Here is a 19853-nt window from a genome sequence, read left to right on the forward strand (position 1 = left end):
ATTTTCTTGATTTTCTAGTCAGAAAAATAAATATATTCGAAGGTACCGCCTCTCCTCGTGCCTGAGAAAATTTAAACGACCGATAACCCGAGGGCTAATTTAAACTATGAGACGTGCTATATAGAGGTATGTTACAGTGATGCAGGGGTTTCGTTTACGCAATCGAAAAATTGACTCTTGCATCCTCAAAAACAAAAACATCGACTGACGACGTTCCGGCGCTTCCACTTTCGAGGATTTTTCTGTTTTCGTTGCTCCACGCGCCTCAAGGTTCCCGTACTTAATTTATATATGTATGTACACGCACGCGTATCTGTGTATGTATATATATATTTATATATATATATGCATTTATATTTATTAATTTATTTATAATATATAATTATTTATTCGTTAGGCGCACTCCACGGAAACGAGCTGGCCCTTCTGTGAGTTCGATTAAAAAATAAATGATCCTTGTTCGTTTCGCCGGAGTGCTGAGATCTGTTGAAGGTGTCGAGCGACAGTCTCTCGTCCTTTGCGATGTGAGAACTAGCAAAGTTGGATAAAGCACTGCCAATAATGCTTAATGTACATATCCTAAGCTCCATCTTCATTAGAGACATGCGTATAGATTTTTCTTTTTCTACTTTGTTCGTTTCATTATTTATTACATCTTCTCTCTTGGTCTTGCAACGTTCGGCGCATCATGTCGTTTGTCATAGAAGAGCATAACTTGTTTGTTTAACCCCCTGATGGAGTATCAAGCGACTGGGATCTTTTTGATTTTATTTGTGGTGCGCGGTCTAACAAATACGGAACGAAAAATCATCCCTAGTTAATCAATATCTTTAAAAAGGACCAAGAAAATGATGCGCGTCCTGCAAAATCACTTCAATCATCGAAAAGCATCAGAGGGTTAATAGTTTGTACATTGTTCTATACTATAAACATCTTGATGTTCATTATTTAGCAAATCATGGAAATTTAAAACGACTTAAAAATATAATTTAATAATATATATATATGTATGTATATAAGAAACACAGGTGTGTAAAAAGCTAGTAAAATTGTACAGTCCACCCATTTTAAGTTACGCTATTGCAATATTTTCACAGGTACCGTAGATATTGCAAAGAATGCAATATAAAAGGAATTATTCTCGTTTGTACAGCCTACTCAACTAGAATATCGAGAAGAGTGCAATTTATCTTGATATTTTTTTGTGTGAAATGCCCATTACAATATTTTGAACAGATAATTCCGCGACGGGGCGCGAACACAAAACGCGACTGAGACACAAAGCGCTAATTTTCGTCGTTGTCGTTTTGACAAGCAGTACCTTATCCAACCGTAGAAACTAGACAACGAAGAGAATAGACGTGTATCTGGGTCTTTAGGCACTTAAATGTCGGAAGTTACTGGGAACCTCGAGTTCGTGGCTCAACGAACGCGTCTAGTACTTCCTATTTACAGCCTCAATCGGGGACGTAATACGGCGCCCCGAAGAAGGATCGAGTTTGCAATTCAAATAAAACAGTATATTCATACAGTTTGCACGTCAGTTCGAGAATCAGGTAAGTTGCGAAAATTTCACATCGAAGAAGACGATTGCCACGAGATTACGATTACAATTCGAAAGCTCTTGCTACTGGCCTGTTAAAAAGGTGTGTCCGTTAACTTAAGGAGTAAGTTTTCGTTCGTCAAAGACAGCTTGGGCAAGCTATCTCAAACGGTTGCCGTTCAAAATTTCTCGCATTACGGTTTTCGGTGTGTAAATTTGCTCTGTGGTAAGTAATTCCCGTAAAAATACGCCTTAAATACGAGCTTCCTTTCTACGCAATGTTCGTTTCTTTTCATCGAGAAACAAAACGGAATAGAAAAACAAAAAAAAACGAATCACGAACTCACAACGAGAGAGTCGTATAGATAAAAATTCGTTTTTCCGGATTTCGTACAGACCGGATACGTAGAATTCTTGCCACACTTACACACAATATAGCACACAATGGTCTATACCAAAATACACATATGTCTCTTGAAGAGTAATCGTATGTATGTATGTATGCGTGTGTTGTTTTCTTTCTTTTCCATCTTATAATATATAATATATATATATATATAAAATATTATGTATAAAAATCAAAGCCGCAATTATTACAATAATAATTTGCTATTACGTATAATAGAGTTCTAAAAGTTAGCCGTAATTAATAATTAATTATAATTACTATTATTACAATAAGCTTCAAATATCTAATCAATAGTTTACAATAGCGATAATAATCAGTAATTATCAGTATAATAGTTCTAATAAAAAATAATAGTAATTATGAATACATAATCGTAATTACAATATCATCTACATAAAAAAAATGGCAATTTATATTTCACACTCATTGTACACCCCGCCTCTCGAGTACCTCTTCGTCTAATTCGCTTCTCGTACTCGCTTTCGTACTCGCGATATGCGCGCGTATACATTCACGTCGACGACAGGGCGAGAGATTACGAGCGCATGTCGCATAATTTGAGACTAGCAGTTATAATTCCTCCACGAAGGATTCTACATTTATTAATTAGGTAAAACCGCGACGGATCGCGGGGCTACGGATTTATAGATAAATCTCTCTCTCTCGTTCGCTCCCTTTCTCGCGCGCAGGTACACACTTTCGCTCGCCCATTCGCTCGCTCACTAAAATATAGTATTACAGTATATTCCGCGTATTCGCCAATGATCGATTCTTTTTAGATTATAGAGCGCCCCGCCGAGAAACATTATGCGAAGTCACCGTCAAAGCGAGCCCGTAAAATCGCGACGAAAATGTATGCATGTACATATGATATCGGATATCGATAGAGAATCTTAAATGCATTTCACGGATGTAGAAAACGGAAAAAATATGTCTCGCTTTTGATGATAATCGAAATAAAACTTTGAATATCACGTCGGCGAAGATAAATTCGTATTTGTGTAGTTCTGTGCGGCAGTGACAAACAGCGAGTTTCGTCGGGCAGTGTCAGTAGGCAGTTTCGGAGTATCATCATCTTCAAGAAGGGCATGTGATGTATCTTTAAGTCGGTTGGCAGTTTCTAGTTTCGGAACAGTCTTTACGTTTTTTTTTTTTTTTTTTTAATGCAATTCGTCGCGGTTTTATGTCGCCTAATTACATGACGGCGGTCGGCAAATAATTCGCGGTCCAAAGATACTAACTATTTAACTACTAATCGCTAATCACATCGATTAATTGAAACTAGTCGTAACGGAAATTCGTTTGCGCTATCTGAGTGCAAACGAAGGCCAAGTAAGTAGGAAGTGATCGCGAATCATTTGCCACTGGTTGGATCGGCGGAAAGACTGAAGATCGAGACTCGGTCTCGAATCGTTTTGGCAATTATTGTACTTGTCTATATCTACAAGTGTATTATACGCACTACGTCGCGGAACACCGAGGGGCAAACACGTATATTCGCATCTTTTGCATTTTTGTTAAAAAATTTTATCCGCGTACAGTTTAAAATATAGACGAATATAAAATGAGTTATTCAGTAAATCGAATAAAATGAATAAGAAGAATAAAACATAAATCGAGAACAGCAAGAATAGAAATATAGATCGTGTTAAATATAGAAATAAATTATAAATAGAAATATAATAAAATACACTCGGCAGCAAAATTAAAACATCACTAAATGTTTGAGGAAAAATTTTCCATGTTTGAACTGTTAAAACTTTGTAGGAAAAAATCATGTAATCTTCCTGGGATCATTTTAAAAGACGAAGCTTTTAGAAAGAAGGATTTACACCAAAAATTAGAAAATTATAAATTACAAAGTTAAATAAATCTACAAAGTTGGGAAAAGTTTTTTTGCAACTCAAGTTAGAATAAATTTGAAAATTAAAATCTGTTGTTTAAAACGGCTCATAAAAAAGCGATTTTGAATACAACAAAATTATAATTATAGAATAGTTTATACATCGTCAATTTTTCAGCAAAAATTGAGTGATTCTTTAATTCTACCACCGATTATAGATAAACAGATGACGAATTCATTCTTATTAAAAGAAGTTTGCATTGTAATTAAATAATCTTAGAATCTTGTAACGTTAAAAAATTAATAATCAAAGAATTGAGGGCGGATTGATTAATGTGTTCCTGAAGAAATTTTAACGTAAGAACATGTGCCTCACATATTCTTGTCTTTAACAATTCTTCCACGAATTCACAAAGTCGATATTTAAGAGTGGTAATTCCCAAATTTTAATTCTTCGATTATGAACGCTTTGAAAAATTTAGAAATAAAATTCCCGAAAGAATATCTATTTACGCGTTTGCATTTCAGTACTCCGCGTTTTCGTCAAAGGGAATCGTCATAATGAGCAAGCCGTCATCGGCGAACGGCAATGGAAATCGTTATCGAGATTGAAAAAATTTGATCGACAGAGGGAAGAGGGAAAACCGCATTAATATTATATTTTGTACACGCGGCTGATCACCGTTGATTCCGGTATAGATTGTACACATTCTACGATCTAAGTAATTTGAAAAATATTTGTTCGATCGATCGAACGACGATGAGTTACGATATAAGTATACGTATATAGATATAACGGTAATCGCTTAAATTTTATTATTAATTAGCATGATCTCTTAATTTTTTTTTCTCAAGAGCTTGATTTTGATCATCGAGAAGAGCTTCTATACGGGCATTACTCGCGGATACAATCGAGAGACTCGAGGGTACCCGCAACGTTCAACATACACTGAATATCCGAATCTGCAATTAATTTCCGATTTGGGTTACAGTCGGACAGTAATCCCCGTATATCGCCGTACTGTGCTGCACCGTGTTCGTTTAAAATATAGATTATTGATTTTTTCGCGGATACAAAAATACGATTCTCGGTCAGCAACACCGCACGAAGATAACGCAACGTATATATGTACGTGGCCGTCCGTACACGATCCTCTACGGTCGCATACTCGACGAATGATTATTCTGTACAGTATATATCGAATTTATATACCCGTGGCATCAATCGAGACTAACCAATATCGCTTGACAATGCGCAGTTAAAGGAACATGAAGTAAACTTTCTATAAATATCTTTTAACATCTTATTTTTAGAAAGAAATGTAAATTTTTTGCACAGCGAAAAAAAAAAGTTGTCTTGACTAAATTTTTTAATTTAATTAAATTGAACTTGATCAAATCTAATCACCGGTTGAAAAACTTAATCAAGTTAACAACTATTTTTCTCAACGCAAGATGCAACGTTTACCAATTCGGTTGTATGCACACATTCCTTTCGCCGCAAATATCGCAAAATGATATTGATCCGAATCGCTTGTTCAATTAACTACACTCATCGTACCTCGCTAATCATAATAAAGTGGTTTCGCTGCTTGCTTGTAAACCGGCTGATAAATAAAATCACATATCGCGCTCTGAAGAAGAAACTAGCTGATTCACGTTAAACGCGCGAAAAGACGTATTCGAGAAGCCTTCAAAATCAGATTTCGAACGAAATGTTACAGTTTTATCTTATAATAATCGAGATTATTGCAAATAGAGATTGGTATACGTAGATCAATAAGTATCTTTTATAAAATAACATTATGCATTATACGTTGATTTTCACCGTTCAGATCGCATAATTAACATTTCGGTTCTCATGGGGATTAACGGAGAAATACACACATAATAGTTCCAAAAAACAGAAAATTCTCCAAAAATATATTCCTCGTTTCTCGTGTTAAATCGTACGCTCACAAAGTAACCCTTAAATACAAATCATTCGCGCAGATAAAATAAAAAATATTAAATTCAGAAAATTTTGCAGGACAGATATATAAAAATTCAACGCTTATACGTACAGACGGAAAATAAACAATGTGAGAACTCTCGAAAGAATGTCTGTGAGATGAACAATCTTTAATAGTGTAATAATGTAAAATCACTGTCTACATTTAAGAGTTAGCATTAATAAGCATCGACGAGAGAGAAAGCCGATCGTACAAAAAAAAAAAATAATAATAATAAAATCGTCAATTTGCATATATAATTGATTTATGTAAAATTGGCAATTGCATCAAACAATCGTCTAAAATCTGAAGAATTGATCAATATTTTAAGATAGCCCTTTCCATATTTGAAAAAGTTGTTTAAATGTTTAAAATGTTCTCTCTCTCTCTCTTTGAATTATTGTTAAATTATCTAATGTTGCCAATAATTCAAAGAAATTGCCTTGTTTCATACATAAAAAGAAGTTTCTCTAATACTCCAAATCAAATAGTTTTCAAATTATTTTACTGCTCGACCGATTCGCATTTTTTCTTCTTACATGTACATATTGGCAGAAAGAAATCTTTATAATGATACAAAAAATGGATACGCAGATTGATACCGAGATATTTTTCTTCATTTTCTTAAAAAAAAAAGAAAAAAATAAGCAAAGTTCTAAAAAGCATTCAGACAGACATTGATGAGCGTGTTTCACGTGTGTAAAGTGTATCATATTAAAATACAGCTTTTCTTAATAATTCTTCATTCGCTTTTCTTTCTTTTTTTTTGTGTGTGGTTCGTATTCTCCGCGTGTACCGCGTCTAGCACACAAGCGCGAAATAACAATGATAATGATGATAATAATAATAATTAACGTTACTTTTGTTTCACCTTCCTTCCGTATTTTTTCGTCAAATAATCTAAAAATATCGTATATGTATCTTCGCTTTCGATCTCGTCGACCTCTTTCTTTATTCATCTCTTCATCTTTCTTTCCGCATCACTGGAGGCTTTCACCAGTTATGGTATTTATTACAAATATCTACATATATATAATGTCTATGTATATTTCCCATAATAGTACTTTATGCGCAAGTGTAACACACGGACGGTAGTGCCTAAGAGGTCAATCGAGATCCAAGAAGAATGTTTCGAATATAACAATTGTATCTGTGTAATGTGTACGTGTTACGTTTTATCGATTCTTTAAAACCGGAGGAAATAAATGCGGGATCATGTACATTTCGATTTGCATTATTAAACCATTTCTAGTAATAAAAAAAATGTTAAATATTAAATTTAATACAATAAACAGACTAGCACATTTCTGAGTAAAATTTTAAAATAATTAAAGATATGTTTTTTAAAAATTCAATTTACATAATAATCATGTGAAATAACTTTAGGATACACTTTACATAAATATTAATTAACAATTCATTTTACATAATGTTTACGTAAAATTAAATTATGTAAATTAAATATTATATTGTAAAAAGTAGAGTAAAAATTTTTATTTTACTTTTCTTTATTTCACGGATTTCATTTGCTCGTGAAAATTAAAAATTAATATAAGATAATTTTTAAATGTTCTCGTAATTAAATCAAAGACAAAAAAGTTCAAATTATGTAACGTGTAAAGTCTAGAAGTTTACTGTTCAAATATTAAAATTCTCTTTTATGAAATTTCAATCAGATAACAATGTTTACATGTAAAAGTCTGTTAATAGCGTAAATGAAAAACAAACTGTGTGTAAAGGAACGAAGATGTTTTAGGCTGCTCAAAACGAACGTCTTTTGCGCTTCAAGGATGCGACATTCTTCCATACATAAAAATATATCGCTAATTTATCGGAGCATACTCGAATTTCGCTCGTACGTCGCGAATTATTGTCAAAACAGTCACCGGGCATCGAGATGATTAATCTCTTGATGCAGCAATTAATCATTCGTCATTTTGCGAAGTCTCGAACGCAAATCGATAATGAGCTCTGTTTTAACAATAACGAGATGTACAGTTTATTAGGAGGTAGTCGTTTGCTGCGTTAATCCTTAGCATATTATACCATATAATTTATTATCTCGCTATATTCCTACATTTCTGATTTTAACAGTCATCGAGAAAGATATACACTACACTTACGTTATTCTTTATAGTTTTTAAACCATTAGTGATTCTTAGATAAGCACGGTATTTGCATTCGAGACCGCCGAGAATAACGTAGATCTAAGACAAGTGTTTAGGGCAAATCTAAATCACGCGCAAGTGTGTGAGTACGAGAATTTTAGAAACAGCTGTTGACATCTCTTTCGAGATATTCCCACAACCATTGTCAGTTACCAATTGTCAATTAGCAGTCGGTCTGTGCAACGATTAAAATAGCTTACGCTATTTTCTTCAATCACGATTTTCAGACAACAGAGAATCTAATTTAATTACATACACCGAGAGAAAGATTTTATCGAAAATACAGATGTAAAAATAACTACGTTGGATCATTTAAATAATTACGTCGCATTGAAAACAAAAAAGATTTAGTAACTATTACCAAATTTGGTAATTATTTTAATGATCCAACATAATTGTTCTCACAGCCGTACTTTCAACAAAATCGTTTTTTCCATTTCTTTCAGTGCACCTCCTCTGTCGATTCTTTCTCTTTCTTTTCTTTTCTGAAATTTACGCGTTGCAGTTTAGATCTCTATCGTTTGCTCGGCGCTCCGTTTCTGCGTAATCGGCTTCGCGGATAATTTCTACCTTCGCGCGAGGCGCCCGTGTGAAAACCCGGCGCCATCAGTCATCGCGATGATATTTTTCAGTACATCAATAGAGAGAACACACGCAAGGATTAAAGCAGAGGTGCACGCGAGCACATACCCGAAGCGCATACGTTCGTTTGTGAGCGGCCGAGGACCGACTGACCAGAATCGACGATTTAAGCTGTACATTACGTACCTACGTGTACGCGGAGTATACAGTTTTTACACGTATATAATTATATATCCTTTGCCTTCTCCGTTCTTTACGCATTCCAACCGTGAAGAAGGAGCCTCCCTATCGCAACGATCGATCGAATGGAATGATCGGCAGTTTTCCGCCGTCTCTTTTACTTTTTATACGTGCTTTCAGAGATAATCGCGCGCGCCTAAGAAACGTAACGCAAACGTGTGCAATGCGCGAATCAATAACATGCTATTTTCGAAAAGGAAGTCCGGGCATATCAACTGTATTTATTTCTTCGAATTTTAAATTCCAACGTCTAACGAGAGATCGGCAATTTTTTACTACATTTCTAATGCTAATTTTACTATTAACAGATTTATAATAAAAGCCGTCAATTAGACGCTACAAATGCTTTGAACCACTTGTTTAATCAATCAGAAAAAAGAATTTTACAAATTGACCAATCAGAGGGTTCAAAGTATTTGTAGCATCAACTAGACCGCATCCAAAATAAATTACGATTGCTAAAAATTTTGCTATCAAATATAAATATAAAAAATTCAATTTACAAAGAAATCTCTTTAATTTAATAAATATTGGATTGTCACAAAAATTTTGACTCATCCTTTAAAAAAAGAGAACGATTTTTCCATATAAATTTATTAAAAATGACAATAATTTCTCAAAATAAAGATCACTACGTGTCGATTCAGAACCTTTTTGAAAATTCAGTGTAACCTACCCTAACAGCACATGATATCGCACGAATATCGCGATATCGCATAAATATACGTGCGACATTACAACATCGCACAAATATACGTATAATATCATATGATATCACGTGTTGTTCGGGTAGACACGTTTAATCTGATAAATATTACATTTCTATTAGATCTGACAATCGCCTATTCCTGATTATGTTTCCTAGACATTCCTAGAAGTTTCCTAAGCTTTTTGCAAGGGATTTATATTTAGTTACTTATTAAAAACTACCTTTGATTGTAATCTCTTTTTACACAATAAAATTTTCATTAAATCATCATTGAATAAAAAAGAACCTACGTATATACTCCGCTCTTCCTTTTACGTCACGGTAAACGTACGTTACCGTTAGAGAGTTAGATAACGCGTGCACGCGTTCGCGCGCGTTCGCGCGCGTTTGCGCGCGCGCACGAGCGAGCGAGCGCGGCGGGAACACCGTCATACACTAATCAACGCCGGTGCAAAGCACGAGGCAATCCCTCACTGTCCGTCCATGCGAACCGCATTCACTGCCACCCGCGAGGCCGCTCGTCGTGTGCTTTGATTCGATTCGATTCCCCGGATCCGCCGTCGCTGTGCGGCGGACCGCGTGCTCGCCGCAAGCACCGTCATTTCGTAGGCACGGAAGTATTACTTTTATTGCGTGTACTTACTGACAAGCCTCCCTGAGAGAGAAACCATACTAACTTTTTTGCCAAGGCGCGCACTCGCGAGACTCAGACCGCGCTTCGGAGAGCGCGCTATTATCGCTGTGCCGTCATTCTATCTTTATCGATCATTAGACGTAAAATAAAGGTAAAATGACGCGATAGCGCTGATAGCGCGCTTCGCGCAACGCATCCTTGTATTATCGTTACGACGCTCGGACGAGGTATGCCCGCCTCGGGCCGCCCTTTCTTCCGCATCTTCGCCGTCGCAAAGTTGCGAGATTTACTTCTGCATCGCTTGAAAACTCGAGTTTTCTTCTCGTCCGTATAGCGTAACTGAGCCTTGGTCCTCCGAGTCACCGAATCAAAGTCGTCCGATTCGTCCATCGACGCCAGTCTTCCCGTGTGATTCACGCAAAGTCCACTTCTTTATGCTCGGATGCCGTCGACAAGAGGGACTAGACTTCCTGCCCATCAGAACGGAACTCCTTCGAGGAAAGTTCCGTTCTGATGCGCGTAATCGCCGCCGGCAAGTCGATGTCTCTCGCCGTCTCTCTGGGAAGCACGACGCGAGAGCTGTACTGGCACCATTCGTGAAGGACGATGCTCCCACGTGTCCTACGACACTGCGTTGCAGTGACGACGACGATGATAACACCGCCGTGGCCCTTCACCGCAAAAGAGTAATACGAAACCTTCACAAATAGTCGTTCTCGACCGCCTGAGCGTCCTGCGATTTTAACGTCGCCATTTCCTCCGCGGTACCTGTCTCGCCCTCCTGCTCCTCCACGAAGCTTATGCTCCCGGCCTTGTACCAAACGACTATATCCACCACGAAGGCCAGCAGGAGGATGCCGCCTGTTGTGCCTGCGAAAGAAACATTCAATCAATCTGTTACATAATCTATTTATATGCAATCCAGCGAGCGTACAAGTAAACAGAAAAAATTAGTGTCGAATCAACAATCAACGTTTCATATGTAAGTATCTAAGAATATAAAATCTTTTTCAAAAATTTTCTGATGATCTAAATTTCAGCAAAATTCTGTATTTTTATTTCACTATTATAATAGTCATCTAAAATAGCGAAATATGTATAATTCTTTTGTTAAAATAATATTGCAAAATACGAAAAAATTCTTGAATCAGATTATATTATTATTTTCTATCTGATATTTTTTTCTCTCAACTCAAAAACTATTATTAAATAAAGTAACTACACATTTAATAAAACTATATAAAAAAATTGTTCATATAAGCAAATGTCTATTTGAAATTATCAAATTTTTGAAAAAATTTATAGTTTTTGCTTATGTAACAATAATTGTTGATACTAATTTTTTCTGTTAAATACTTATTTATTTTAACTTTATATATTTTATTAATAATTACAATAAAAAAAATATATTATTAACAACGCGTGTACGTTAATTAAAATTCAACAAGTTGAAACTTTTTCCGTAAACAGCCTAATTATTGGTATCGTTTGATTAAATTTATCATTTTTTAATTATGAAAAATATTTTAAACATCTCTAAGATGTACGTACCGTGATAGAACATTCTAAAGACGTTCGAATCGTAAAGCCAACAGGCGCCTCGCTCACCGCAAGCGTATTCCCATACGAGACAAGCGGAATCCACCACAGCACCATAAACGATAGGACACGGAACATTACCTGAAGAAGAAATGAAAATACTATATTACTGTTTAAAAATATTTTTAGTGCGATAAAGAAATTCAAGATTTTCAATTATCCTTTACTACATTGACAAATTTTCGCTAATTTATATCCTTTCTTTATTTTGTGAAATTACACGAATACTTGATCAAATTATAATATTTGTCTACATAGAAAAAAATCATGGTGTTTTATCAGGAAGTTTTAATAAAAGTCTGAAAATAATCTCGTTAATTCATTCATATATTTATGAAATAAATACGTTGCGCTTTTGTTATAATAAAATGTTATTTCTTTCATTACTTTTATTCACGCTTTTATCAAATTAATAAAATTATTTTTAATTAAACAAGTGTTGGAGCTAATGCTATTATATTATTTTTTCTGTGTAATAATATTATATTATATCTTTTTGTGTAAAAAATATTATATTACACTTTTCTCAATATTTTTCAAACAAGGAATCATAAATAGAGAGAATTTTCCTTTCAGAATTTATGCTCAAAATTACAATAATCGTGAGACAATATGGACTTAAAAGAATTTTACTATAATTTAAATAAAATTTAGTAAAAGTATATAAAAAATGTTATTAAAATAATTCTAAACTTTACTAAAAATACAATAAATTCTTTGAAATTCATTCGTAGTTCTACTACTATCTTAATTTTGAAAGGATAAATTTAAAGAGAAAATTCTTTTCGTGTATAAAATATTACTCATTTTCTTTTTCTTTCTATTCAAAATAAAAAAATTCTCATGCAAAGTTTCGCATCGCGGTTTCTACTTCTACTAATAAAAAAGATGTTCCAGCAAGCAATTACCGAACAAGCCGATGGCGAACTGTATCAGGCCGAGTGCCATGGCTTTGTCCCTCGGATCCACGCATCGCAAAATGAGCAACATAGAGCCCACCTCGCTCGTAGAGTGAATAAAGACGAATACCGAGAACAGGATCATGTACACCCAAAAGTTACTGCACTCCAGTTCGCAAAAACCGACCTTGTTCATTTCCGGTAATATTGTTACGTTGTCCGGTAATATTGTTATGTTGGGCTGTCCGATGCACTGACAATTGTAAAACTGCGAAGTATGAAATATAACGTTATCACAAGAGGAAAGTCGTAACGAAATCATAATATTTCGCATCTTACATTGAAAGTATAACTATTGAATAAGACGTGCCTCCTCGAAAAAGGGACAAATTTGCTTACAATGTATACAGAGATTTTCTTCTTACAAAATTTACCAAAATCATGCTAGTCGTGGGACAAAATTTTATTAAAAATTTTAGTAAAATTCAATGAAACCTATTTTATATTTTATTGTGATAAATATTAATCAGAGAAAATCTCATGAAACTCTTCGAAACACCATGTTACTTCACGACATCATTATGATTTTTATGGTAAATTCAAAGAGAAAATTCTGTCCGAATATTTATGCGCAAAGAATTAAGTCTCGTTATTAAAGACTCAAGAAATACTGAATAAAATACTTAGTGCACTTAAAGTTGTCTTCAACTTTAACAACCGTGACGGTGTTTAAACATCATTTCACAAACAGAGGCGAGAGAGCGCTTTTAAATTCGCGTTGATCTTCGAACGACTTTGCAACAATTTTAATTCATGGTCTTGCGGTGTTTCCAAGCTGACGACCAATTCAATTATTATCGTGCATCGCGTATAATTTTGCTCGAGCAGACATGTCATCAGAGTATGTCCTGCCGGTTCTTAGCACTTACCGATTCCACTTTGCCGTCAGCAACCGTATAATTCGAGCAACCCGCTTGGCACGCGGAGAAATACGTTTTACCATCGACACCGCAAATTGGACTAAATTTGTTCCGATCGCAGTCGCAGGTAGCCTCGCAGGTCGGCTCGAAGCTGGAGAGTCTGCGAAAATGGATCGTTCGTAAGTCACCCCCATTTTAAACTAAACTATGATTGGTATTTGTCGATTTTTATATCTAAGACTGTCTTCAGTACTATTTTAAAATATTATCAACCAAATTAGTATCTTAAGACGTTGCTTAAGATGGTCTTGAAATAAGATTTAGCTATGAATATCGGTCTGTATGAATACCTTCACACAACTTAATCGTTACTCAAGATAACTCGTGCCGGTATGGAAATAGACTAACAAGTTTAATTAAAAATGTATTCACTTAATTTATGTTTATTTAATCATCAAAGACAGCTAAGCTTCGTCAAGTTAGTTGAATGGAGAAAAACCGCTCTTCATAATAAATAATAAATAATAGTACTAAATGTCTCTCTCTTTCTCTCTCTCTTGTTTAAGCAAGATAAACGTTGACTTAGCAAGTATGGATTATTAGACACTTAAATATTGTATCTCAGATGCGTAGTCATCTGAACAATATCTTAAACAGTAGCTTGGAAAAGTGCTTTTAAATCGAACGTCTTAAAGCTAACAAATTTTTTTAGATAAGCACGTTAAGTTCTATAATTTTGATAAAGTACATTAAGAAAAAAAGTTGTTTGTTATATTTAAATTAAGTATAAAATATCTTTGAAACAAAAAAATTTAATTTAAACAGAAAAATTTAACAACTTTCTTTTTCAATGCGACATAAAAATCAAAAAATTGTATGTAACGTGAGTAGGAGAAAGAAAGAGAGGAAAAAGGTTGGAGAAAAGTCTCTGCCGAAGAAGGAGGAATGAAGAAAGCTTGCTGTTCCAGCAATTCACAGCCGCTTAAGACTCAATTATCAAGAATCAAAACCATTAGAATCAATTAAATCCTGTCAAAAGAAAAATCTGCATTTGCCCACGTTTAACGAACGACCATGGTATAACTGACGGTTTGTTCCGCTCGATAGAATATGGTGTTCTAGATCGCACAAAGTCACTGCCGAGGTTTTTTCACTTTCGCGCGCCGCACCGGCCGGGCAGATAAACAAGGGGCCCCGAATCGGAAGAGTTTCGAAATGTATGTATTTAGGGGAACAGGGAGAGATATCGTTGACTTGTAAATAAGAGGAGGGTTGGGGCGGTGGGTCCGCGGCGCGCGCGTTTCCGATACATGTATTTACGATGCGCATTCTAATCGGACACGCATTTGTACACGTTGTCTTTCGTTAAACACTGACCGTCGTCCGCGCGTTTGAATACGCCAAGTGGCAATCGCGATAGTAACAATGTTACTAACATGAGTCGAACGCCCGTCAAGCGACGATATTATCGAAGGGAGTATGAAGATGCAAAACAGATTCATGTCACATGTTGCACTGAATCCGAGAACCAGACGCTTGCATATACTCGTAAAATGCTCGAACTCTAATTGCGGATGCTAATATTATTCGAGACCTCTTTCTTATTTTTCTCTACATCCTATTTTAATAAAAAGAAATATATCTACAATTTAAAACTAAAAAAATATATCTGTACTTTTAAAACTAAACAACATAACTTTGTTAGACACTTTGTAATTTTTTTTAGATATAAAATTTAAAAAATACTTAGATTAATTTCATTGATACACAATTGTGCAAATATAATATTAAATTATAAATGATAATATATTTTATTATCTTCAGAAGGTTCTTAGAAAGGAGTTACGCGACTTTAAAAAAAAAGAACTGATTAAGTGTTTCAATAAATTATATCAGTAATTAGCTTATTGAAACACTTTATCAATTCTTTCTTTTTGAGGCCATTGTTATTTTCTAAATAATAAATAATGAACAATATGAACGAGACGTTACGATGTTATCATCAATGTATCGTCATTTTTAAAAAGAATTATATAACTCATAAACATTTTAGACTCTTACAAAAAATTATATGGTAAAACGTTATTTTTTTAATTCTAAAATATTCTTCACATTTTATTCTTTCATATAAATATAACTTTTCAAAATTCTCACATTTGATTTGGAATTAAATTACTTAAAACTTTTCTTCCCATAAAACTCAATATTATTCCAAAAAATTATTTAAAACGAAGCGAATAATTAAAAAATTTTTAAATATTCAGAAATGTATACACGTTAGTCATAATCTTATTCTCAAAATTTGAACAAAATTCTTATATTAAATAAAAAGACTAAGGACCTCCTTAATATACGCTCGTATACCAATAATTTTATCCATTCGTACGTAATGAAACGACGCAAAGTGTCCTATCGACGACACTTGCGTCGAGTGTAATTACTCAAGCGACGGCGACGGTTCGTTAAATCTTGCTAGACGCGATGAAGTCACTTACCCGTCGGGATGTGACACGAGTCCGGCAAAGTCGTCCATCGGACAACCGATAAACATTAGCACGCCCATGCCGATCGCGTAAACGACCGCGGTGAAGGCGATCCAGGCTGCGACGAATCTGGCATTAGGCTTCACCCTCAAGATAAATACGCCGCTTATTATGATGCCCAATCCCATCACCAGGATCCCGCCAACACCTGCACAAAAAATCGTCGCTCATTATACGATCGTTCGGAGCCATTCACCTGGCGATTCATGCTCCGCGTCATAATCAAGTCATGGAAATTCAAGGATGACGATAGCCACTTCATTAAAGACATCATTAATAAAAAGTCAGCGTGCTCGTCAGATAAAGTACACGTTGTTTTCTAGATAACTTGAATCGTAAAGTATATTATTATGTTACATTTATATAAAAGAAGTTATATGGCCACGCGTTATTATTAAAGCTGTAAGTTCCTTTATGCTAATGAAATGGATGATTTATAATCACTTTCTTTATTTTTATAGTAATTTGTTCGCTTGATTCTTTTAGTGAATAAAAAATCTTAGTATAATACTCGTTATGTTAATTTTCTACATAGTTTTATATAGAAAGACTATCTAATATTTTACTCTATATATGCCATAAAAATAAAGCATTTATAAAAAATGCAGAAAAAATAAGTATACACTGAAAGAAAAGGGTTTGGTATTTGTGATTATAATTGTATGGTAAAAGAAATATAAAAAACTTCATTTTTATAGTTATTATTATTATAATATTAGAAGTAATAACTCTATATTTATAGTTCTACTAACGATAAAAAAATGTTACAAATAATGAAAAATTCAAATGTCAATAAAATATCAAGGTTTGTAAAAATAAAATAAACATTTTTATATAATAAATGCAATCATAATATAGTGAATATAACTATTTATGTAATAATAATAATAATAATAACTATAATTTGCATGTTTAGAACTATTAAAAACTATATAGTTAGCACCGAAAATGATTATAAATTATACTTAAATTATGGTAGCAATTATTTTTTTCTCTCAACATAATACTGAAGATTTGTCAGAATTAAAACATTGTACCTGCACATTAATTAGTTTAATATATCTTCATCGCGCAAAGCGGTAGCTGCGGAATAATTCGAAATCGGTATAATAGCATCGCGCAACAGCGGTAGTTCTGTCAAATTATTCGCGGAATAATACGACGATAGTTTAATACTCGGGCGAGCGTGGAATGACGGGAAGTGGAATGTAGAAACGGAGCGCAGCCTTGTTCTACGGCTGGCGCCAATTACTCGGCGGACAATATCATAAATTAGCGCGCGCACGCACGTAGAATAAGATAACCGTACAATTAATACCGAGGAGATATGCGCGAGTTCGTTCCACCGTTTACATCAAACTATCCGTTATCGTTGCAAGCCATTTTAATGTTATTTGCTCATTACGATTGCAATTAATATTTTTCAAGTAAAAACAGGAAGAAAAAGTTAGAAGTTTTGTTGAGGAACTACACACAGAGAATTTATTCTTAAAATCATTGTAATCGTGGGGCAACATTGATATCAAAGAAATTTACTTTAATTTTACTGTTTAATAAAATTTGGCAATAAATTTACACTAATTATTGTAAATATCGGTAAAGTTTACTGTTGATTTTAATTTACAAATTTTGCCGTAGATTAGTAAAAATTACTCTATAATTTATTTAATTACATATTTAATTTAGTATTTATGTATACTATAGTCTCCATTATAGTAAATTTTACTAATTAACTTCTTCAATGGTCATGTTGTTCAAAGATTATTACAATTTTGAGAGTAAATTCTAAAAAAAAATTCTCTCCACGCGCGCGGGCGCGTGTGTGTGTACACGTTTTCTTAAGTCGCACGAAACGGCGAATTAGTAATAATGCCGAAATATTCGGTTTGATTGGCCGACAGATTTTGTCGCTTCCTGCACGACGCGAACGAAGTGAGAGAACAATTTTTTTTTCCCCCGTGAGCGAAACGACATGACCGTTCTGACGTTTACGTCAAATTATCCACTTTGCGTCGTAATCGCGACGGACATCCGGCGGCGAAATCTTGCGACGTCGCCCGCCCGATCTTTCGTCGGAATGAACGTCACTGTGTTTATTCCCGACGCGATTCATCTCTCACGGTGTATGCATGTCATTAGTAATATAATTGGGGATGCGTTTCGGGATTCCGAGACTCCGCTCGCATGTTCACTCGCGATAATTACCTGAGATCATATTCGCATTATAGGCCGGTAGGCGAAATTGGCTCTCGAGGTACTTCGGCAAGAAGGTGTAGAGACCGGCGATCGGCAGGATGTGTAATACGCTGCTTGCGGTTCTGAACATCAGAATGTCGTTCTTCAGCAGCCTTTTTACAGCACTGGGAAAATCTGTAACAGTAACGGTCAGCGTGTTAATACAGGGATGCTCGTGTGCGTGCGAGTGTGAGAATTAATATCAGATATCGTTTCGTAAGCCTCTACGCATTTATTATATTAAAGTTGTCATCGACTTTCGACACGGGCGGAGCGAAAGAGAATTACGGCATGACAGCCAAACATTATCGAGTAATGAAGAAATATTTATCATCGATTAAAATGTAAATCACATATCATCTTTCTTAGTCTGAAAAGATCGTTGGAAAATGGATATAAATCTATCGAGCCAACTAATAGCCATAAACCAGTCGATGCGCACGCAAGATAACGGACATTACAACGAAACCTGATCTAACGCCACGATCCTTTCGAAATTTTCAAATATTCCATGTCAAATCTCCCATTCATTAGGCTAATAAGGAAAATGAGATATTGGAAACCGCGCTATATTAAAAGGGCGTTCTACTCTAAAGCACGAAAAACTTGTCTACATTTGAAAATTAAAAAAAACTATGAGCCTTTGTACATAAATTTATGTTTGAAAAATTTAAATAAATTTTATTACATTTAGATATTAATTATTTTTCTAGTTGTCAAATTTTAAAGAATCTTGAAAAAAAACATACACAAGTTGCTGATTGACACAATTGCAATAATTCCTTTTATAATATTTGAAACGAGAGAAAGTTAAAAAGATTGTGCATCAAATTATGTGCAGCTATAATCGAAGCTAAGAAATAAGAAAAGTATTGTAAATAAAGAAATTGAAAAAAAAATAGGTATCGATTTTTCCAAACAATTTTTGATTTTAACGACTGTAAAAAAATAGTAATGTGAAGGTAATTTTAGTTCTGACTATAAACACATACAAACGTATATTTTATATGTACCCAAAATTTGAAGTCAATCGGTACAGTATTTTTTAAGATATGTTTACCGATTAAAAATATGGTTTCGAAAAAACGCGTTGAAGATTTTAAAGTACATAACGTACAAAATAAATGTTCACTATTAATCTATAATAATAGGATCATACAATAGATGCTTCTCCAATTCAAAACGTTCATTTTGTTGGCAAATTTCCAATCGAGCAGTACTAGTTTCTCTTGACGCTTTAAACGTTTGCTGTTCGGATCGATGGGTGCTCGTTGCGCAAGTCACAGAAATTTTTCGTCTGTAATCCTATTGTCACACCTCATTAGCGTCATCATTTCCAGAAGTGGATGGTAGTCTTCAGCATATGCTAAATATGTAGCAATTTTGATAGTTTTGGAACCACAAAAACGTGTTTTTTGGGAAAGTCCATACTAAAGAATTAAAACTCTCATTATTTTGAATATGTGCACCTTCACATCTCTCAAGTAGATCGTCTCGTGATCCTCATAAATAGGTTTTAGAACCTTTCGTATGTCTTC

At 34.5% G+C, this 19853-nt stretch overlaps 2 protein-coding genes across 7 annotated transcripts in view; one reads left to right on the top strand and one right to left on the bottom strand.

Moving 5' to 3' along the window:
- LOC105203826 (juvenile hormone-binding protein) overlaps positions 1 to 19853 on the top strand; it is a 423181-nt gene that overhangs the window by 39958 nt on the left and 363370 nt on the right. The gene's annotated exons all lie outside the window — the stretch shown is intronic.
- LOC105203812 (solute carrier organic anion transporter family member 74D) overlaps positions 11 to 19853 on the bottom strand; it is a 184291-nt gene continuing 164448 nt past the window's right edge. For all 6 annotated transcript variants that reach the window (XM_039451234.1, XM_026135228.2, XM_039451232.1 and 3 more), the window contains 6 exons: positions 18286 to 18450; positions 16033 to 16228; positions 13547 to 13697; positions 12627 to 12885; positions 11671 to 11799; positions 11 to 10989 (listed from right to left, as the gene is read on the bottom strand). In XM_039451234.1, the coding sequence (XP_039307168.1) occupies positions 10820 to 10989; positions 11671 to 11799; positions 12627 to 12885; positions 13547 to 13697; positions 16033 to 16228; positions 18286 to 18450 (1070 nt within the window). In that variant the 3' untranslated portion in view covers positions 11 to 10819. The remainder of the gene's footprint in view (positions 10990 to 11670; positions 11800 to 12626; positions 12886 to 13546; positions 13698 to 16032; positions 16229 to 18285; positions 18451 to 19853) is intronic.

Source organism: Solenopsis invicta, chromosome 6, assembly GCF_016802725.1.
Source record: "Solenopsis invicta isolate M01_SB chromosome 6, UNIL_Sinv_3.0, whole genome shotgun sequence".
Classification (NCBI taxonomy): domain Eukaryota; kingdom Metazoa; phylum Arthropoda; class Insecta; order Hymenoptera; family Formicidae; genus Solenopsis; species Solenopsis invicta.